Source organism: Parus major, chromosome 12 (assembly GCF_001522545.3).
Source record: "Parus major isolate Abel chromosome 12, Parus_major1.1, whole genome shotgun sequence".
Classification (NCBI taxonomy): Eukaryota; Metazoa; Chordata; class Aves; order Passeriformes; family Paridae; genus Parus; species Parus major.
The window spans coordinates 6231439-6253312 of record NC_031781.1 but is presented as its reverse complement, the minus strand read 5'-3'; the positions used below and the strand labels follow the sequence as shown (position 1 = coordinate 6253312).

The 21874-nt window shown below is 49.5% G+C and overlaps 2 protein-coding genes across 2 annotated transcripts; one reads left to right on the top strand and one right to left on the bottom strand.

The window, feature by feature from the left end:
• Window positions 1-620: 620 nt before the first annotated feature.
• Window positions 621-15632, bottom strand: RBM5 (RNA binding motif protein 5). Its single transcript, XM_015641191.2, has 24 exons — window positions 15498-15632; window positions 14938-15382; window positions 14599-14754; window positions 12585-12654; window positions 12031-12104; window positions 9645-9728; window positions 9172-9232; window positions 8971-9036; window positions 8663-8823; window positions 7532-7629; window positions 6948-7035; window positions 6645-6722; window positions 6479-6551; window positions 5873-5958; window positions 5476-5554; window positions 5138-5229; window positions 4449-4613; window positions 3831-3977; window positions 3680-3751; window positions 2769-2948; window positions 2482-2556; window positions 1957-2054; window positions 1742-1871; window positions 621-1238 (listed from the first exon to the last, which is right to left on the bottom strand). The coding sequence occupies exons 1-24, from the start codon at window positions 15512-15514 to the stop codon at window positions 1113-1115; spliced, it is 2721 nt and encodes a 906-aa protein (XP_015496677.1). The 5' UTR covers window positions 15515-15632; the 3' UTR covers window positions 621-1112.
• Window positions 15633-17188: 1556 nt separating this feature from the next.
• Window positions 17189-21837, top strand: PARP3 (poly(ADP-ribose) polymerase family member 3). The gene is made up of 11 exons (XM_015641373.3): window positions 17189-17361; window positions 17999-18237; window positions 18435-18560; window positions 18962-19153; window positions 19516-19651; window positions 19889-20115; window positions 20255-20410; window positions 20558-20635; window positions 20867-21044; window positions 21251-21397; window positions 21495-21837. The coding sequence occupies exons 2-11, from the start codon at window positions 18055-18057 to the stop codon at window positions 21662-21664; spliced, it is 1593 nt and encodes a 530-aa protein (XP_015496859.1). The 5' UTR covers window positions 17189-17361; window positions 17999-18054; the 3' UTR covers window positions 21665-21837.
• The last annotated feature ends 37 nt before the right edge of the window (window positions 21838-21874 follow it).

Below are 21874 nucleotides of genomic sequence, written 5' to 3'. Positions count from 1 at the left end.
AAGAGCTGTGCACCAAGCACAGAAGTTGCTCCTGGCTTCATCCCAGCCCTTCCTGTGCCCACCTGGACAGTAGGAAAGCCCACTGCTGGCTCAGCTTTGCGTGGAGGCTGAGCAAGACCCAAAGCCAACAGCATCAGTGAAGGCAGAGAACAGAAAGGCAGTAACGGGACAGCTGCAGGACACCGCTGGTGAACCTCATCCTCCCATGAGCCAGCCTGCCACAGCTTCCCCCACAGCATCGAGGCAGGCCACAAGAAGCCAAGGTGGTGTGTAAGAACCTTCCCAGAGATACCACACGTCACCCTCTCCCCACCCACCAAAGGGCCAGCATGTAACACCCAGGGCCCCTGGCCAAGGGCAGACATTACTGCTGCTCTGCTCCTACAGTGATGGCAAGAAGGGCTACAGAGAGATCTGACGCTCCAGCTGCCACCATCCATGCTGGAGCTGTGAGAAAGATGCTGAGAATAAAGCACAGCATAGGGACGTAAGGAGGGAGGCGAGTGGAGAGCTGCATGGAACGGAGACTCCAAGATGAAGTCTCATCAAGGAAGAAGCAGAATGACAGGACAAGTAGCATTGGCAACTTAATTCTTCATTCACCCACTGAGAAACAGAAATAGAGTAATTTTTGGATGTATTTCATTTGGAAATGAGCCAAATTGGCAACTAGAATCAAAGTCTTCAAAAAGTCTATACAAAGATGTATCATACAAAATGTACAGGAAAATTCTCAAAAAAAAAAAACCAGACAGACAATACAACAAAAGGAGAGCAGAGACAGTTTGAAAGCACAGCTAACAGGTCCTGCTGCTGCTCCAGGGGGCAGGAGCAGCACCTGGACAACACGCTAAAACACAGAATACATTACACTATATACAAGACCGTACAAAGATCAGCAATCCCCCTTTGGTCTAACCAGGAGCTCTCCAGCATGAAGTTGGGTCAGTTCAATCTGCTCATGGAAGTGTTTACATGCCGAGCAGGGGACAACATCCAAGGGAATGAAATGGTCAGCTCTAAACCAGAACCAGGATACAGCCAGGTCACCAAGGCTATGGAGTTTAACAGTCAGTTCTTGCTAACAAGAAGTGCTCTGCAGGCCAGAGGGGTTACTCCATCTCCGTGAAGCGAGCGAACATGGCTTTCCGCACCGCATCTTTGTACGAGTCTGCCGTGGATACACCGTAGGAGCTGCCCTTGGCTCCCAAGCCAGCTCCTCTCATTCTTACTTGGGCCTGCAAGGGAAGAGAGACACACTTCAGCTCTGCAGCGAGCTGGACCACAACGAGGGCACCACCAAAAATCCCATCAATCCAGCTAGTTTCCCAAGCTTTCCTGGGGATCTCCATTGCCATCAATACCATGATGGACACCAAGAGACTGAAGTACATGTAATACCCCATTCCTCATGCCACTCTGGCCCCACTCCAACTACACAGAACAGTTCCTAACAGGCAAGGCCAGGTATGCCAATGACAGGATGGAGGGCAGTCCCTCCTGGGGTACTTGGGCTACAGTGCCTCAGGAGTCAAGTGCCAAAGGGAGGAAGGCACAGCCCTGCCTCTGCTTCAGCATCTGATGGGACAAACATGAGCAGGAGCCAATACAAACAAGAGGCAGCTTTGCTGTGGCTGGCAGTTTATTCCTCCAGAGCTCTTCAGCAGCAAGTACTTCTGGTTAAACAAGAACAAAAACAGTGGGACCAAACCTCCTCTAGGATACATCCCTCTTGACTTACCTCAATGGGTGCTGTGATGCCCTGGCATTTTCTCCCCAAGCCAGAACCTTCCCTCCAGCCCATGGCCTGCAGCATCTTGTTCCCTATATTACTGTTGTCAAGGCCATCTTTGGTGGGCTGCTCGTAATTCCTGCAGGAAGAAGAGATGAGTTAACAAGTTACCCACACTGCTCATGGTGCACTGAGGCAGCTCTGAGAAGCCTTCAGATACCTACACTGTGCCTGCATCGTAGACCTTCTTGCGCTTGGGCTCCGGGGGCTCAGGGATGCCGTACTTTTCCCGCCTCTCAGCTGCTCTGTCTCTGTATTTCATCTGCATAAAGCAACTATAGTTAGCATGGGTTTTGAGATGTCTTTTTTCAGCTTTGAGCTATGGGATTCAGATAAACGCCTGCTTCTACAGAAGGCAAACTACTACCACTGCACTAATACTAACACCACCAACAGCAGAGCCCAAGACCCAAGTTCCTGGAGCACCATCTCAACCAGCACTGGGGCAAGAAGAGACTTGCAGGTTTCTAGTCCCAGCCTGGCAGCCCTGAGCTAGAGGTGGAATGAGCCATCCATGCTAAGCCGTATCTGTGGGATATGGGACACTCCTCTCCATCTAACAGGGCAGCAGCTCTGAACCTTGACAGGAAAAGGGGTTGGGATTATCTCGAGTGACGTGTGTCAGGATAAGGAGAGCTCAGCAGATCACCTGCACAGGTTTTCCATTAGCTACTCATCTCAACACTGACCTCTCTCTCACGCAGCTCCAAGGCTTCAAGTTCCTGCTCGGAAAGCTTTGATCGCCTATATATATCCATGTTTTGCTGAAAACAAGAAGATAAAATTCACTTTAACAACATGAAATGCGCAACAGCTCTTTTCAAATGAGGTAGCTGACCTTTGGGAGAGTAGCAATCCACCTGCAGACTTTTGCTTTAAGAGAAACAGTTTTCCAAACAGCAACATGCCTCACGGCTTTGGTTAACACACTGAATTATAACAACCCAGTATGTTCCTCACCACGCAGTGTAACTACCTTGTGCAAGTCAGACAGCTGCTGGTGCCGAATCAGAGCATCTTTGTTTGGGAACTGCCTTCTGCACAGCAGACAAGCCATCTTCTTCCAGTCAGTCAGCTTCTCTTCCTCATTCTCCATTCTTTCTAGTAAGTCTTCATCATTATCACTGTCACCACTGTAGGCAGCCACAAGGCCACGCTGAAAAGGAAAGACAGCATTAAGGGGAGTGCAACAGTGCCACAGTTCAGAGAGCACAAGGAGGGAACAAAGCCTGCAGAGGTTTATCACAGGAGGAACAGCATGCTCCCATTACCAAGGATGAAATTACAGAATGCCTGAGGTTGGATTGGACCACGGGAGGTCATCCAGTCCAACCACCCTGCTTAAGCAGGGTCTGCCCGAGCACATACTGCCAAGGACTGGGTCCTTATGACCTCTGAGCATCTCTAGGAAAGGAGACTCCACAGTCCCTCTAGGAAACCCGCTCCAGTGCTCAGTCATTCTCACAGTACTAGCTCCTTTTCTCATGCTCTCCTGGGTCAGGTATTCCTAACGGCTGGCCTTGGCACTGAAGACTGAATCAAAGGTGTTTAGTTTTTCAGCCTTCTCTGCCACCTCTGTTTCAAGGGTCCCTGTTCTATTAAGCTAATGGGCCCACACTTTTACAGTACTGCAACTCAAACTCACAGTGGCTGCAAGACAGCTCCCACTAGCCAAACAATTCTAAGCAGACCCTATACAGAAACATCAAAACCCCAACTGAGCTCAAGGCTAAAAACCATCACAGCTGTCCACAGTGTATCACAGTCACCCAGCCTACTGCACTTGCATCACACCACTGCAATCATCAGCACCACTTTTTACAGGTAATGCCATGGAAATCCAGGTTTGACAGCAATATTAGCTAGAGCCTTCTCCACCATACTCACCTTTAGTGGATTTTCATCATCCCCGTTTTTCAACACCTCTGGCAGGATCTGCTGTCGCTCAGACAGAGCTCCCTGGATGAAATAAGAATGCCATGAGCATGGAGCTCTCTGTCACATGACCCCCACCACACACCACTGCCAGCACCTTCACCTTTTTCTCAAAGAGGGCAAAGCCTGCATCTGCAGCTGCTGACTCCTTTCGCTCCTCCTCTCTGGTACTCAGTGGCTGGAAGCTATTCTTGAAGTTCTCCTTCTGCTTGTTCAAACTCTTTGCCCAGCGTTCCATGTCTTTAGCAATCTGAAATGCAGAGTGGTTTGCTCACACAGCTCATCTCAAAGCTATCAATCTCTTATGACACCCATTCAATCTCACATGCAGTTTCAGAACAAGTCAACCCACTATCTTTTATTTTTAAACCATGGGACACTGGATGTAGTGCAGCTGTTCCCCTGTATACAGTGTTCAAAGATAACACAGCTTGCTGCTTTTACTGTACAAACCCTTCTTATCAAGCTAATCCTCTAAGTGATGGCTCAGTTATACTCCCACTGATCCTGGCAGTATTCCATAAGCACTCCTCCTATGCAGAGCTTATTTCTGCACTGAAGCCTTGCCAACTCCACCTCTCCTCAGACCCCCACAATGCCTGCAAATTGAAGGCATGCACCCCATTGAATAACCTAGGATTTCCTTTGTCATGGAAAAGAAGTATTATCCCATTTCACAGAGAAGACTTTATCCCAGTTACGGTCCAATTCTGTCTTTTACCTGTTGGGCTGTTTTACTTTTAGGCTTCTCTTTCTTCTCTTTCACTTCTTTGGTGGTGGTTGTGGTAGCTGTCTGTTGGTACGTGACACCTTCTGCCGCAGGCATGTAGGTTTCCTTTTCGCCATCCCAGTACAGGTACTGCTGGGTTAAGGCATTGTAGTAATACTGCCAGAGGGAAGGAGAGGCAGACAGTTAAACACCTCACACGAGCTCCGTGTCCATGGGAGAACCCAAGCAAGCTGATTCACACTACTGCACCACACGGGAAGGCGTTTTGTAGAGTCCAAACAAGTTTTGCAGACTCCACAGAGGAGTCGAAAGGCAGGAAGTGGCTGAAGCCTCTGTCCCCAAACACAGCACTATGGAGAATCTTTTGCTTCTCCCAAGAGACGACCCACCAGAGCCCAGAGCTGGGTGCACTTTGCTGGGCACTCCGCAACAAAACTGCTGTTACAGTGGCTGTGACAAGTGCTAATCCTATGTGGGCCAAACGTGGAGGAAAATTAAGGAAAAGGAGAGAAAAATGCAGGGCTATACCAGAGGGAAATCAAGTCCCAGCCCTATACACACTGCTGAGAGTTATCTGCAACATTTGGTATGTTGTGCACTTCAAATGTCACTCGAATGATGAGAGATAGGGAACTAATGGACCTTAACAGTTAAGACATGTGGGAAGAACTTGTGTTTACCTGGGAATTAGGATCATAGTAGAGCCCTGTTATAGGATCATAATAATATCCTGAAGATTCATCATATTGGTAGGTGGAAGTATCAGGGACAGCTGTAAAAAAATTAAAGCGTGGGACATGGTCGTTCCAGACGAATTCAGACAGGTATCTTTCTACATTTCAGGTAAAATTCGGAGATTATAGCAGCCACGTCTGTAAAGGGCTCTTATTCACCCATGCAGCCAACGCTCTCCAGGGGAAGCTTCACCACGACACAGTGATGGAGCACTTGGCCAAAGCAGAGTTTTACTGCTACAGTGACAGAAACCTGTCCCCAAGAGCAGCTCCCGAGCACTTACCGTACTTGGTTCCAGGCACTACGCCAGTCGGAGGAGCTGCCTGTGCCTGAGTGCTAGTGGTAGGTGGTGCTGATTGTGTCTGAAAAAAACACAAACCACAAACCTCAATTAGAAAACCTGTCACCGAGAAAACAAGGACAGCGAGCCAAGGCGTGAGCAGCGCACCCTACGCGTACGACAGCTAACTCCTCCTCAGCAGCATGCTTGGCACTCACCTTTAGCAAAGAACAAAACCATCCCAGAGAAGAAATGGCAGGTGACTTATGACCACAAGCTCTGTGACTAACCCACGGACACCCAGAAGCTTTGCTGTACCACCCACTTTAAAAAGCAAAGGCTATAACTAAGCCATATATCCCAGGCTTTGAAAGCAAGGACTTATCAGTGCTGTAATTACTGGAGAGTCAGGTGAGTTTGTCTGCTGATTATACAGCTGAGGACTCTGGGACACAACTGCAGCTGTTGTCGTAGTGACCGGAGCTCCTGCCAAAAGAGAGCAGCAATGCATAAACGAATGAATTTGTAACAGTACTGCATCCTAGGGCTAAAATTACTTTGTTTATAGTTTCAGCTATTAATTCCAACTCCAGCAGCCGAACAAGGCAATAAACATTCAAAAGGAGATAGATACACAGTGGCTATCTTCTACCCAGACAAGAAATAGTTTCCTTTTCAGGAGGAAATATTCTGCTCCCAAAGTCAGCAATTTCTGGCCTCTACAGCTGTTAGTGCTGAACATTTGCTAGAGCTGCTTACACCACTATCCTAAGTTCAATGCCTTTGTCAATAGTCTGAAACAGAGGCTTTTCTCTCATCTTGCACAAGAAGTTCCACTTCAACAAATCTGTTACAGTTCTCTAGTAATGCATCCTCATTCAGACATCCTGGGAGTAAAATGAGCCAAGTCTTCTTTTGCACAGCAAAGTAACATAAAGGCTGAGGCAAAATACTACTGTAAAATTATCATTACAACCAACTGCTTCTAAGATGCTGGAAGCACTACCTGATATGGTAGCTGAGTCTGTGTCCAATACTCCTCCTTGATTTTGGTAGTATTGCTGATAATCCTGGGAATACTGTAAAGGAAAATGAATGACAACACAAGGTGAGTAATCTGCATACCCAAATTATGACAATCTGCTGGTTAAAGCACCATCTCTACTACTAACCTGAGCATACTGTGAGTATCCATCTTGTCCTGACTGGAGATAGCTGTAGTCAAGGGTGCTGCCCTCTCCAGTCTGTGGCTGAAATTCAAAAAGGTAATTTTTGTCAGGGACAGGTGAACAACTTTATTAAATAATTTCATGCAGCCCACTGCCTAGGCTCCAAACTGATTTGGGACCAGATGTGTCATGGCTGGATCTGCCATTAAACAGTTCAACCAAGCACATGGCAAGCAGGGCAATTACATGGTGTGTATTTTAATTTTCAGGAAAGCAGGACTATGAGGAAGAGTCTCCAAATCATACCTGAGTAGATGACCACTGAGCTGCAGCAATGGCTGTACTTGCCACAGAGAAGGCGCTGACTCTGTTACCGTCTGGAAGAAGCAGGTCTCTGCAATCACAAAATCCATGCACCTGAGTCAGTACTGCTTTTTACTGAAGTGCTTCCCTATGCAAGAAGGTGGAGTCTGCCCTCACACAGGGATTTCTTGCCAGTGATAAAACATTTAAAATGTAATGAATGAGCCAAAATACTGCTTGGCAAGTAAAGGAACTTCAGGTTCATTGTTGTAGGGTCAGTAAAAAGTCAGGAGGTCTCCAAGGAAACAAATGTGCTGTGCACACAATCAATTATGGTGTTATCTTCAGAGGACTGGAAACAGAGGTGTGGGGAACACTGCTTTCACTCTCCTAATATACAGTGAATAGCAGGATGCATGCAACTCAAATGACTTACAGGAAGCAAAACTTTAGAGTTAAGAATAACCTTAATGAAAGCCTGGGTAACAAGAAGAAAACATCCAATATAAATGGAAGGGGTGGGTGTGTGAGTAAAAAAACAAAACAAAACCAAACAAAAAATGCAATTGACTGCTATCACAACTCACTTTCTGGCACTCTTTGCAAAATCAACACCAATTGTTTTGCCATCAATTTTTAATGGTGGCTGAAGACTTTGTAAAATCTGTAGCAGTTGAGAAGCATCCTACAACAAAAAATAGTCATTATTATTAAAGGCAGTTTACTGAGGGGGATTCAGAAGTTCCCCAATTCCACTTTTTCAAGTAGAGCCACTGGAAAGAGAAGAAGATGTAAAAACACCTCCATCTCCTCATCCTACACACATGCAGAAGAGCACAGTGAGACCCTCAACAGCCCATGTGAAAATAGTGAGCATTTCCCTGGGTCCCTAAGTATTAAGTATGTTTCAAAATTTTAGCTTTATCAAGACACAAATTACTCCAAATGGGCCATAAGCAAAAATTGAGATTAGGCACCTGTTTTAACCCAACCACCTGCTTTCCTCCAACTGAAGCAGGTCCAAACTGCTGCTCGAATTTGATGTACAGACTCAATGAATCACTTAGGTTAAAATCATCGAGTCCAATGGTTAACGCAGCACTGCCAAGTTCACCACTATGCCACATCCCTCAGTGTCACACCCACATCCAGGAACATAGATTCACTGCCCTTCAGGGATCCCATGCCAGCATATGACCTCCCTGAAACTTAGGAGGCTTTTCTTCTAATTTCTCTGCAATTTCCTGTGTTTCAATTTATGGCTGCTGCCTATTGTCCTAGCCTTATGTATCCTTGAGAATACGTTTCTTCTGTCCATGTACCCTCCCACTGGATGCTGCTGAGAAAAGCAACATCTGCCTCCTCCTTCTCTCTTCTCAAGGTGGAAGAAGCCTAATTCTATGCACCTGTTCCCACATGGTATGCCCCAGATCTTAGAATCTGTCAACAAAGTTTGGCCCTGCACCAGTACTTTTGCAATCCAAGCACGAAGCTAGGCTGCAATCTAGATCAGAGCTCTGCTACAAAAATAGCTTTTCAACGTGCTCCCAACATCCCACCACCTTTCAAACTGCAGCTACATATTATCAGCTTTGACACACTGTGTCCATCAACACTCCTAGAAGGGGGCCAGTCCTTCATACAGCTCAGGGCTCTAAAAGCTGCAGGGAGAGGAGGTAAACCAGCTGCTTCTCTCCCAACACCATTAAGGTCCTCACCATGGCAGAAGACAGTTGCACAAACGCAAAGCCTCTGTTCTGTTGAGTCTGCTTGTCTTTGATAAGACGAATATTATTGACTGCCAGAGATGCATATGGAGACAAGGCAGTCATGATGGATTCCACTACTGTGTGAGGAGCAATGTTTCGAAGAATGATGGCTGAGGAGAAAAAGTATGACATTAGCAGCGCACACCATGGTTTTGCAGAGTATTTCAAGTCCTTCAGCTGGCAGGCTGAGGTATGGAAAGGATTTTTATTATGTGTGTTTACATTTCACATTCTATAGTAAGTCAAAGATCACTTACTATCACAGTAATAATCCACAGACTGAACGGCTTCTGCTGCTCCAGGTGGTACCTCCTGTTCTGAATCTTTGTAAGGAGAAAATATTTCAGTCAGGACATGGCTCATTCACTTCAAGCTCAGCATTTCATAAGCCAGCCCAGAACCTACATGGAACTCTACAAAGTTTCTCACAAAACTGGAAAGAGATCACGGTAACGTACCGAATTTGTCAGCTCCACAGCGGAAGCATTTTAGCCTCCTTCTGAAGTTGTAAAGGCAGCACTGTGACAAACAAAAGAAGCCGAATAAGAACTTGGGTAATTTTAATAATGCTGCATTTGCTATACACTAACAAACCCCAGACATTCACACAAAGGAACACAACAAACCTAAACCCACCAGAATAATCCAGAACATTGAAAGCCACCTTTATCTGCACCACAGAAGCTTGCAGAAACATCCCAGATACTTTCTCCCTAGTAATCCCAAATTAGTTAACTGTGTAGTCTTTATAATCCCAGGCACAGTCACTACTACAAAAAGCAGTGTTAGAAGGGAACACATGCTGGGGATTAATTTAGCTTCATGGGGGGAGCAGGAGCAGGCTTGATTCAGGTGTCACTTTCTTTAAAGCACTGAACAAGTGGAGCGCTCTAGAGCAAGACAAACTCTCCCACAGAAACATGTATTGTACCTTGTTGCAGAGCCAGTCCTCAAATTTAGGCCTTGGGTTGCTGTAGTGCATTGCAATCTGCTTCCCTTGGATCACCAGCTTTTTCTGCAAAAAAAGTGGTTTCAATTATTCCTGTATCAAGACACACATGTCCATTTTCCCATGGCAGAGCACCCTTCGGAGGAATCAGTGCTCCTGAATTAAATGGACAACATATGGGGAGGATGTGGAGGACAACCACCGCCACCTACACCCTGCCCATCCAATCCTGCAGAGAGGAGGACGAGGGCAGTAAGAGAATGGGATGTGGAGCAAAGATAAACAGAATCAGGGAGTGTAGAAAAAGCTGCCAAACACTAAACGCTGACATGGAACCAGAAAGTGTCTCGAAGGAGACAGAGTCCTAATCTGCTGCATTCGGATTAACACATTTTTAGGAGTCTCTTTGCCCCCACATTTCTATTCACTTCTGGTATAGCACTGAGCGACTTTTAAAACATGTCCTTAGGTGACTGCTTCACTTCGTCCCCTACTCCAAACACCCCAGACCTTTTAATCACATTTGGATTTACTTTTCCAAGCATACTTCAGAAGTGTCCCCTTGAAAATACAGTAATTCCTCCCAAAGGGACCCTGCTTAGACTTCTTGAAGGCTGGATTACAAGTGCCATCAACGGAAACATAAGAGTGGTTTCATTTGACTATTGCATCAGTTCAATTGGAAGCCTGCACAAGAGGTTTGTGTTCTTCATTCAGGCAGGAGCTCTCCAAAATGAGTAACTAGATTGCATGTGAAGCTTCTCCAGGGGTAGGAAAAGTTCATAATGCTTTCAGCATGTCCTCTCACTCTGACTTCAGAGGAGTTAGGAATTTACAGCTATTAAGAAGCCTTGACTCTCAGCCTCACGCTTTGCCAAGCGTGGGTATGCAGAATGGCCTTTCAAAATATGGCTGTGAACATATTTTGGTCAAACAGGTGGAAGCACATGTGAGGAAGTGCATATTAGAGGCCACACCCCAGACACTGCAATGGCAGAACCACTTTTATAGCAGGTTTGCTTTCTGCAGAGGTACCACAGTGTCAGGACCAGTGGCTTTTCTGATAACAGGGTCTGACACAGATCTAGCACGTAGCATGAATAAGGCTCTTACATTCTGCACGACTAAATAGGGCAAAGCCATTGCTCCTACCGGCAGGAGGGAGGGTTGGAGGGCCCAGCACTCACTGGATGTGCACACATAGAAACAAGGCTGCTGGCATAGTTGCAATACATCATTCTGTCATCTAACAGTCAGCAGCCCGGCTGCTGGGGACAGGCTATGTTTTCCCTACTACTAAGGTGGCTGGTTACTGGAGTGAATTTGAGAGTATTATAATAAATTATGCATCAATACAGCTTTGTATATATTAAAAAAAATTGATTTCTGAAAATATGCTCAGCATTAATTTATTTGTTTTAGTCTTTCCCCTGCAGCCACCTGCCATACTGAGCAGCACATCAGGAAAACAGAATTCAAGAGCTGCTCTCTGGCTGGGGAACTCACCCACAGTGTGGGACATATGAAATGCTATTCCAGCACAAGGCATATGACAACTTCCATCTGCTGCAACTGCCATGAATCCCATTATGGTGCCATTTCTTTATTTTAACATGAACAGAGCAGAAAAACAGTCATAATGCTGTTGTAAGACTGCTGCATCAAATATTCAGGTGCAAGAAAAATCAGTGATTTAACACACTTTGCTCACTTTGGGAGAATTTTTAAATTCTATTGTCAAAACAGGTTACGAATACTCAAAAAAGTAGCAAAAGCAAGTGAAACTGCAGTGCTACAGGAAAATCTCATGGGAAAACAAACTAGAGGATTCTTACTGCATTTTGGCTCCTTATCAAGTCATAGCAACAAAAAAGCCAAAATACAGAGCCTAACAGATATGAGATCTCACTCTCTGCCTGATTTAGTTTAAATGAATGCTTTTTCCTCTAGAAGAGCCAGTTGCCCCTCTTTTACTGGGGTAACAGATTATTGCCAGGAACTGACACTTCTCTTTCAGGGTTAATACCAATTTAATACAGAGATGTGGTGCCTTCTCTGACAACAGAGAAGGAAACATCAAGTGGAAATAAGCTAAGATTTTCTAATGACTACTAGCTAAATCTTCATAAGCCAATTAAATGGAAACCAAGTCATTTAAATCAATGGCACTTTTTACCAAAGTAGAACTTTCTCTCCTAATTTTACCTTCTATGTTACAAATTTTAATATATACAAAGCTTTTATTCTTTAAATCACTGTTATGGAACAAACCACTCCTTCCACCTCTTTTTTTTTTTTTTTTTTTTTTGTTAAACTGTACAGACTTGTTCCATTTTCAGGAATATCTAGACTTGGTGAGTGAAGCAACCTGATTGGCTTCCATCCAGCTGGTAGCATCTTGAAAGTGATAAAACTCCACGAAGGCGAAACCACGGCTTACACCTAGAGACAGCATTCAGATATAGACGGGATACTTGTGTTAGTCAGTTCCTTTAAAACAGGTGAATCTCTCTCCAACTGCTTCATTACTTCATGACAAAGCAGCTTTACAAATGCGACGTCAACTGCTGGGATCTGCTTGTTATTTTGCCATGGCAAGGAACCAAGCTGCCTTAACTGGCTACATTTCACTTGATTTGAATCCATGTTTAAGGGTAACCATGCAACAGACTACATACTATTAAATGGGTTTACACTATTATTACTTACCAATACCTGTTAACAAAACCCCCTGTAGACAGACTTCTTTTAACATGTTGACCAGCTATCTAAGTCTTCCAAAAAGCCACATTCCTTAGCCATGGCAAACCTTTTATTTTTTTATTTTTATTGCATGTGCTTGCAGTTTGGGGACAATTCTGGATACTCTTTTGGGCTGGGGAAGAGGAAGGTGATGTCAAAAACTGGATTAAGAGCTCTCACCTGTCTTTCTCTTCATCAGCCTCACGTCTGCAGGCTGAGGACCTTCAAAGGACTCAATAAGCTCACGAATCTGCAGGAGATTTTGATCCAACAGTTAAAATTTTCATAATTTGGCAGAGAGAAGTCACAGAAATAAGCTACCTTGCAGAACCGTGCAAGAGATACACAAAACAACGCTTTCAACACCATCTCAGAGACAAGGAAAACATTTACTGAGAACCCAGCAGGGGACTGATGAGCATCAAAGTCCACATAATCTTTTGCTACATGCTAAACCAGAACTGTAATCCTCACTGAGGACACTGGATCATCCAGAATCTGAATTCCTACAATCACGTGTTCTGAGATTACTTGGACAGTATTTGGCAAAGACTGTGCACGACCCCAAGTTTTTAAGAAGAACACTGCTGGTATCCTTCTCCCTGCATGTCTAAATACCCTTCACTCCTAGCAAGGAAAAACAAGAAGCCAGCACTGCAAGGCTCCATGATGAATATATTCCTAAACTTCATGCTAAAGATCTTATCCTCTCACTGATCCAAATCAGCTTTTCAGGATAAAGTAGATGTGTAAAGACCATGTCATCAAAGAAGAAGCTAAATAAATGTCAGTTCTTCAGCTATAACAAAGCTGCTGCGGCACAGGCAACCTCAGTCACCGTGCAGAGGCATGGAGGAAAAACAAACACCAACAAATTTTTTAATTCTAGAGTAAAAGACACAAGGTTTTTCAGCAGCTTTCACAGAGCTCAAATGACATTAAGTGCAATAGGGCTGCTGAGCAGAATCAAACTTTAAATAAAGCTGCCCTTTTATATGCTGACTGGAAATAATATCAGATATGCAAGTGAATTTTTCTTACGAAAAATGCAAGAAAAAAATGAAAATTGTGTAAACAACCAGAAGTAATGTTAACTTAAGAATTCTACTCTGTGTTCCAAAATGCACTGTATACACTCTGAGTCAAGAATTAAACATTCATATAAATTATGCTACAGTTATTGCACAACTGTAGAGCTACATCAATAACTCGAAGAAGAACTGTTCTGAAGTGTTCTGTGTAATGTCTGATTGGGCTGCCTCATTTGTATGCAGGAACCTACGCTTGATTCCAAATTTTCATGAAAATATTAGAGCAATATCTAGTGATTCGGAGCCCTCAATATCAGGAGGGTAATAAGTAATCAATGAAAAAGCAAAGGAAAAAGTCTCTATTATAAAAATGGTGCAAATGTATTCTCTGCACTAGCAACTAAAGCTCATCGGCACATTGGAGGCAGAGGCGGAGTCTTGACTGAAAACAAACTGGGATAGCTCAGTTTTTACCCCTCAATTAAGACTTGTGGGCTCATAGCTTGGTAACCAAAATAACCCAGCAAGAAAAAAACCAAAAACCTTACCATAAATAAGAAAACCTTAAAGCTTTAACATCTTTTTATTAAACGAGTTAGACAAGCAAGCAGCAAGCTCGTCAGTACTTGCTCCGTCAGCTCGGCAGCAGCCATTTTGACTCCCACAGCTGTGCCCACACAATGCAGCTTTGTGCGGTGCTGTGCTCCGCTAAGGAGCTCGGTGACTGTGTGTGACCCCATCGGTCACAAGTTCTGGCCTCGAGAAAGACCAGAAAAACTGCTGAGTGCCACCTCTTTGTCTCTGTCCACCTCCCCCCTCCCTGCAGCGGGGCGAAGCTGCAAAAATAGAATTATCTGCCTCTTCCCTCCCATACAGAAAAACAGCAAAGAGCACGTAGTTTAAAATCCACTCTTAGGAAAGCATTCGAACACGCGTGAAAAAACGAGTATTTACGGCTTGTTCCGTTTGAAAGGGACTGACTAACATTGAACTGACCTCTATTACTTAACACTGGGAGTTTAAATGCTTTCAGGACTCAAAATGGCAGCGCGACAGCGCTGGAGAGGGGCCACCATGATGCAGCGCTCAACAAAATGGCAGCAGCCGCTCCGGCACGGCCCTGCCCGGGGGCAAGGCAGGCACAGCTCTGCCCGGCTACTCACATCGTTCTCCGTAACCGTGATGGGGAGCCCACGCAACATGATGGTCTTGCTTTCTTTTTCATCGTTAATATCGTTCCTGTAGTCGTGCTCGCCGTAGTCGCCATCGGAATGGTAGCCGTCCTCTGATTTGTCGCTGTTCCTGCGCTCCCGCTCCCTCTGGAAGCCAGCGCCCAGGATTAGCCACCGCGATTCCCTGCAGCGTGTCCCCACAGTGCCACACGGACACCGGCCGCCTGCCCGGGGCTGGTCCCCATGGCCTCGGGCAGCGCTCCCGGGTTAAACCCGCTCCCGGTGCCCTCCGCCCCGCAGTGCCGGCCCCGGCCCCCCAACCCCGCTCACCTCGGGGCTATCGTAATCGCGGCTGTCGTAGTTTCTATCATAATCTCGGCTATCGCGACTGTCGTAGTCTCGGCAGTCCCGACTATCGTAGTCCCGGCAATCGTAGTCTCGGCTGTCCCGGCTGTCGTAGTCGCGGCAATCTCGGCTATCGTAGTCTCGGCAATCGCGGCTGTCGCGACTGTCGTAGTCTCGGCAGACCCGGCTGTCTCGACTGTCGTAGTCCCGACTGTCGTAGTCGCGGCAGTCTCGGCTATCGCGGCTGTCGTAGTCTCGGCTGTCGTAGTCTCGGCTATCATAGTCGCGATAGTCATCATAGCGGTCACCGCGGCGCTCCTCACTGGACCTCTTGTAGTCATCCCTCCGCCGGCTGCGGGACTCCCGCTCGTCGCGGTCCTCCCTCTCCACGATGGAGCCGTAGCGGCCGCTCCGCTCCGTCCTGCTCACCCTGCGGGGCACAGCGGGCCGAGCTCAGAGCGTGAAGCGTCCGCCGCGACCCCCACCACCGCCCGCCTCCTCCCGTCTCCCTTCGCCCTCCCTCCGCCGCCGCCGCCGCCGCTCACCGCTTGTCCGAGCCCATGCCGCCGCCCAGGATCCGCAGGCACCCGGCACAGCACTATGCGGCACCACACGCCAAGCACACTCGCACAACCCCTCTCGCTGCCTCGCCACAAAATGGCGCCTAAGGGACCGCCCGTCTTCTACCCAGCAACCACCTCGCGCCCCGACTGGAAGCTTCCAAGAGGGGCGCAGGCGCCGGAGCCGTGCGGCATGTCGGGAAGTGTAGTTTAGGGGGGCTGCCGCCATTAAGGGACCTGGGGTCCGGCCTGCCCCACTTACGGGCCCGGAATACTCAGAGCCCCGTCCAGCTTGACTCTGGACACTGCCAGGGATGGGGCAGCCGAAACTGTTCCGTAAAACATGTCCCAGTGCCTCGCCACAGTGCATTTCTTCTTCATGTCCAAGCTAAAACTGCTGTCAGTTTAAAGCAGTTATCCTTTGTCGTATCACTACATGCCCCACCCAAAGTCCTTCTCCAGTCGACTTGGAGCCCCTTTAGGCACCAGAAGGGGCTCTAAGTTTCTTGTGGTGTCTTCTCCAGAGTGAAGAACCCCAGCTTCTCCCCTCTGTCAATAGCTAAATTGTTGTCATGGCCTACCATCCCTTTGGGGAGCACCTGCCTGAGTTAAAAGTGAATCTCTTCTGCTGCCAATGGAGGACATGGCACTGTAGCCCCGTCTGCACTGCTTGGGTCATACAGCCAAGCCCAGGAGCTGCAAAACCAGCAAGACTTTGGCTCCAGCAATGTTGTCCTCTCCATGTTCCCAGTACAAAGGGCACCTCTGCCTTTTTCCCATGACACCAGCGCTAGTCCCTGCTCCTGCACAACTCCTGGACCCGCATCCCTCGGAGCACACCAGGTGCTGGCAGGAGCAGGCAGAGGTTGCTGAGAACCCTTCAAATCACATTCATATGCAGTCAGGTCCTCCTCACTGCCTGACCCTTAGCCCTGAGTGTTTGCTTGGGACCCAAGAAAAGATACGTAGCACACAAAATGGTGCCATCTTTAATTTTTTTCAAGACAGTTTTGTTAATCTCAGGGCATGGCAGAATGGGGGCTGGCTGAAGGGCAGAGTGGTGTCAGGGTCACACTTCATCTAGGGACTCCTTGGCAGAGCAGGCAGTACAGAGCAGTCAGGCAGGACAGACAGACAGGCAGTACAGTCAGTGCAGGTAGTGCAGACAGACAGGCAGTACAGACAAACAGGCAGTACAGTCAGTGCAGGTAGTGCAGACAGGCAGTACAGACAGGCATTACAGTCAGTGCAGACAGGCAGTACAGTCAGTGTAGGCAGTGAGACAGGCAGATAGGCAGTACAGTCAGTGCAGACAGGCAGAGAGGCAGTGCAGACAAACAGGCAGTACAGATAGACAGGCAATATAGTCAGTACAGTCAGTGCAGACAGACAGGCAGACAGGCAGAACAAGCAGGCAGTACAGTCAGTACAGTCAGTGCAGGCAGTGCAGACAGACAGGCAGTATAGTCAGTACAGTCAGTGCAGACAGACAGGCAGAACAAGCAGGCAGTATAGTCAGTACAATCAGTGCAGGCAGTGCAGACAGGCAGACAGGCAGTACAGACAGTGCAGTGCAAACAGACAGGCAGTATAGTCAGTACAGTCAGTGCAGACAGACAGGCAGACAGGCAGTACAGACAGACAGGCAGTACGATCAGTGCAGGCAGTGCAGGGAAACAGCAGGCAGGCCTGTCACAGGGTGCATGCGCTACTCAGAGGTATGTCAGCTGTTTTCGCTGTCATCCGTGGGTGTTGCCTAAGGAAAAAGTTTCTCCTCTGGGCAAGCTGCCTGACCAGCCTGAAGTCTCTCGGCAGCTCCTCGGCAGGCAGCCCTGGGCAGCGGGAGCAGGTAGGACATGGTTGCTGCCTGTACCTCTGTTCCCATTGCTGTCCCCAGCACCCTCTCTTCCGCTGGGACTGACAGGGGACATAGCAGACAGCGGCTGTCCAAGCCCCCCCCGCCCATACCAGAGCATTTCACTGGTCTCGAGAGGGACTGGGGGGATGGCATTTCATGTTCGGGGGGGTAACATTTCACGTTTGAGGCGTGTCACTGCATTGTTTCTCCTCTTGCATTTCCCTGGGGGCACAGAGCTGGGCGAGCCTTGGGGACACACTCCTGTGGATTGGGGGTTCCTAGTGAGGGGGGGTGGGGGTCAGCAGACCCTCTCCAGCCAGACTCTGATCCTCTTCCAGCTCTTCTGATCCAAGTTTGCTATGCAAGCAGCTGAGTCCCCCTGTGCTCTCCCTTGGCTTTGTGTCGCTGGGCTCTTTCCACTTTGGGGTCCCTCAAGGGCTGAAGGCTGTTGAGAGGTTCACCCACCCTGAACACAGGGAAAAGATTGAGATAGTTTGTGGGCAGAGGTCCCATCCCCTCCTTCAGCCCTGCTGTAGGCTGAAGGCATAGGGAAAGCAAGGCACAGCCCACCAGACTTTCCCAGAGGGGCAGCTTGGCAACTCTCACCTCTCCCTCTGCTGTCTCCAAGGATTTTTCTGGGGGATTAAGGTTGCCCTGACTCCGTGGCATCGGGGGAGCTCAGTCATGGCTTCCAAGCGCACAGCTTCTTCCTTGAAGCAGCCAGAGAGCAGGGAAAAGAAACTGAAAGGGGAAGAAGAGGATGACACCTGGAGCTCCACCTTGGCAACCTTGAAAACTGCTGCCAAGGAGAAACGGCCTGCCACAATTGATGGACTGTGCCCCCTGAGCACAGCACCAGGTGCTCGGGTGAGAGCAGGATGGAGGTGCTTAGAGGGGCAGGGGTAGGAGGGTTGGAGGAGTCTCAGAGCAGCCCCTGACCTATGACACAGACTCAGCCCAAATTTTCCTTGCAGACCCCTGTGTGTTCCCACTGGGACATTTTGGCACCCTCTCCTTCACCAAACACTTCCAGGTGCCAGCCCAGGCCATGTCACTCACTGTAGGTCTATGAGGACTATGACTGCACCCTGAACCAGACCAATATCAGCGCCAACAACAACAAGTTCTACATCATCCAGCTCCTTGAGCATGATGGTGCCTACAGCGTCTGGACCCGCTGGGGCCGCGTGGTGAGTCCACCCAGGCATCACTCATCCCCTGTACCTCTGCTGCCCCCACCGTGCCTTCAGAACCCCAAAAACTGAGGGTGAACCTGGTGGTCTCTAGTCCCAAAGCAAGCACCCAAGTGTCCTGTTACAGCACTTTAATGGGAGGGCTTCAAGGACCTATCGCCATACAACATAGTCAGGCTGTCTGGGGCATGTGGCGCCTGTCCCGGCAGTGAATGTGTGTGTGACAGCCCAGCAAGGAGTCCTGGGGTGTCTTCCTGAGCTGGTGGCTCAGCATATTTCCTGCCTGTGGCTCCAAGCCCTGCCATCACAGCCCCCCTTGTTCCTGCCTGCTCCCACTGGCATGGGGCTGGTGGAGCAGGGATGCAGGGCAGCTGCTGACTACTGCTGTCCACTGCCAGGGGGAGGCAGGCCAGTTCAAGCTCATGCCCTGTGCCTCCCTGGAAGCTGCCAAGAAGGACTTTGAGAAGAAATTTCGGGAGAAGACCAAGAACAGCTGGGCAACAAGGGAGAACTTCATTGCCCAGCCGGGGAAGTACACGCTCATTGAGGTGCAGCCAGGGGCTGGGCAGGAGGTGGAGGCTGTCCTCAGGGTGAGTACTCTGGGCACCCAGGTTGTCACCATGGTGCCATGGTCCTCATCACACTCCAGGCCCATTGAACACGAGGACATCCAAGAGGGTCAGCAGGATGGGATGGGTTTTGAGAGGGGTCTGGGTGCATGCCGAAACAGCTTGCAGGCAGAGATATGGGGCTAGTGGGTTAAAATGGAGTGGGAGGGCGTCCTGAATGAGAAATGTGGCCTTCTGCGGGGAATCAGCTGTGGAAAGTGGAGGCAGCACCTGCCCATTGCTCTGCTGCCCCGGCACCAGGCTCTCCTCACAGAGGTGGGCAGCCCTGGTGCAGTGCTCCCACAGCCTCTTGCAGGGTTGCAGCTGATGTGGGGTGTCTGCAGGTGGATACCATGGATGGGGGCAAGGTCTGCAAACAGCGGGTGCTGCCCTGCACCTTGGACAGAGCCACACAGGACCTGGTGTCCCTCATCTTCAGCAGTGACATGTTCCAGGATGCCATGCAGACCATGAATATCGGTAGGAGGTGATGGGTTGATGGGTGACATGAGCTCGGGCTGCGGGGTGCTGGTGAGGAGGTGAACAGAGCAGAGGTGCTGATGGATTTTAGAGTATCCCCTCTGATATGCTGGCACCTGATGGGACTGTGGACACCCCATGCTGGGTGCCCACACTTGCCCATGGTGATACTGGAGGTTCTGGGAAGTAGCTGTGGAGCGAGTGGGGTGGACGGGTTCTCCTTGCCCTCCCCTGTAGATGTGAAGAAGATGCCTCTGGGGAAGCTGAGCAAGCAGCAGATTGCGAGGGGCTTTGAGGCACTGGATGAGCTGGAGGCAGTGCTGAGGGAGCAGCCCCCCCAGGCCTCTCGCCTGGAGGAGCTCTCCTCACGCTTCTACACCATCATCCCACACAACTTTGGACGGGCACGGCCACCCCCCATCAACTCCCCTGATCTGCTGCGTGCCAAGAAGGACATGCTGTTGGTAAGATGCCAAAGCACAGAGTGCATGGCTTCCCTTCCCCGTGGGACAGGGACTGCTGGCAGGAGGTTGGGCTTGCCCTGGTTCCCCAGCACAGTGCCCAGCACTGGTGGTGAGGATGTCCCTGCTCTGTCCCTGCCAGGTGCTGGCTGACATTGAGGTGGCACAGAGCCTGCAGGCACAGAAAGTGAAGGAGGAGGAGGAGGAGGAGAAAGAAGTTGTCCATCCGCTGGATCAGGATTATGCCCTGCTCTGCTGCCAGCTCTCCCTGCTGGATCTGGCTTCCCAGGAATACCAGGTGCTGCTTGTTCCAGTGTCCCATAATGGGAAGCACTTATGTCAGGCCTGCAGGCACCCCAAAGGCTCCTATTGTCCCAGGGGGACCCTGGGCATTGCTGCAGTGTCTGCCTGGAGTGACACAGCTTTTTTGCCTCCCCCTCTGCAGCTGATCCAAACCTACGTGGAGCAGACCGGTCACAAACTCCACATCCTCAATATCTGGCAGGTGGCCCGAGATGGTGAGGTGAGGACAAGGTGATTCTCCCCATATCACAGTGGGAATGCCACAGTTGCACCCCAGGATTTCTCCACCCAGGAAGGGATTCAGCCCAGCTGGCCAGGGCCAAACAGGCACGCAGTCTCCTGCCCCTCCAGCCAGGCACTAGGCCTTGACTGGGGAGGTGGGCAGTACTCCTCTGCCCTTGGGCACCCGTGTGTCCCCGTGTGGACAGCCCTTAGCTCTGCATCTCTCCAGGATGAGCGTTTCAAGGCCCACGACCTCCTGGAGCACCGGCGCCTGCTTTGGCATGGCACCAACGTGGCGGTGGTGGCGGCCATCCTGAAGAGTGGGCTGCGCATCATGCCCCACTCAGGCGGGCGCGTGGGCAAGGGCATCTACTTCGCCTCCGAGAACAGCAAATCAGCCTGCTATGGTGAGGGTCCTGGGATGGGCTGGGCTGCTTGTGATGGGTCTGTGTGAACCTGGCCATCTTTGCATACCCCTGCCAGGCAGATGTGGGCTTGCCAAGCCCCTTCCCTGCCATGGCAATTGGTCCCTGTGTCCCAGCATGGCCTGGGCACAACCAGGTGGGAATACCAGGGATGGTGTTATCACCCCCATCCCTTTCTCCCATGGCAGTGGGCTGTACATCTGAGAGGGTTGGCATCATGTTCCTGACGGAGGTGGCCCTGGGCAAGCCCTACCGCATCACCCGTGATGATCCCACGCTGTGTCAGCCACCTGCTGGCTATGACAGTGTCCTGGCCTGTGGCCAGACAGAGCCAGGTGAGCCTGGGGCAGGAGGGGTGTGGTGGGCACAGGGCAGGGGGAAAGAGAGGCCAGATCTCGGTCTGATGTGGTGGTGTGGTGTCTTCTGGCCCAGATCCTTCACAGGATAAGGAGGTGCTGATGGATGGCAAAAAGGTGCTGGTGTGCCAGGGCAAGCCCATCTACATGCCTGCCTACAAGGACTCCTCCTTCAGCCAGAGCGAGTACCTCATCTACCAGGAAAGCCAATGCCGGATCCGCTACCTTGTCCAGATCCGCTTCTGAGGGTGCCTGGGAGCACCACGGCCCTGGCCCAGCACCAAGTGGTGACACCTATCAGCCCAGAGCACAGTGATCTGGACTCTCTGGCCACCCCACCTGGGCCTTTGCAAGGGCCAGGCTGGCGTGGGGACTGAGCTTGCTTTGAGCATGAATAAAAGCACTGTGCCTTGTGCCAAGCAGTGCTCTCGCTTTCCTGCCCAGCAAGGCGGGTGT

Coding starts and splice junctions, on each gene's coding strand:
- PARP3 (XM_015641373.3), top strand. CDS start 18,055: ATGGCTTCCAAGCGCACAGCTTCTTCCTTGAAGCAGCCAGAGAGCAGG. Junction 18,561..18,961: donor GGACCCGCTGGGGCCGCGTG/GTGAGTCCACCC, acceptor GTCCACTGCCAG/GGGGAGGCAGGCCAGTTCAA. Junction 21,045..21,250: donor CAGCAAATCAGCCTGCTATG/GTGAGGGTCCTG, acceptor CTCCCATGGCAG/TGGGCTGTACATCTGAGAGG.
- RBM5 (XM_015641191.2), bottom strand. Junction 6,552..6,644: donor GATACTCACAGTATGCTCAG/GTTAGTAGTAGA, acceptor TTTCCTTTACAG/TATTCCCAGGATTATCAGCA. Junction 3,752..3,830: donor TTGCCCTCTTTGAGAAAAAG/GTGAAGGTGCTG, acceptor TATTTCATCCAG/GGAGCTCTGTCTGAGCGACA.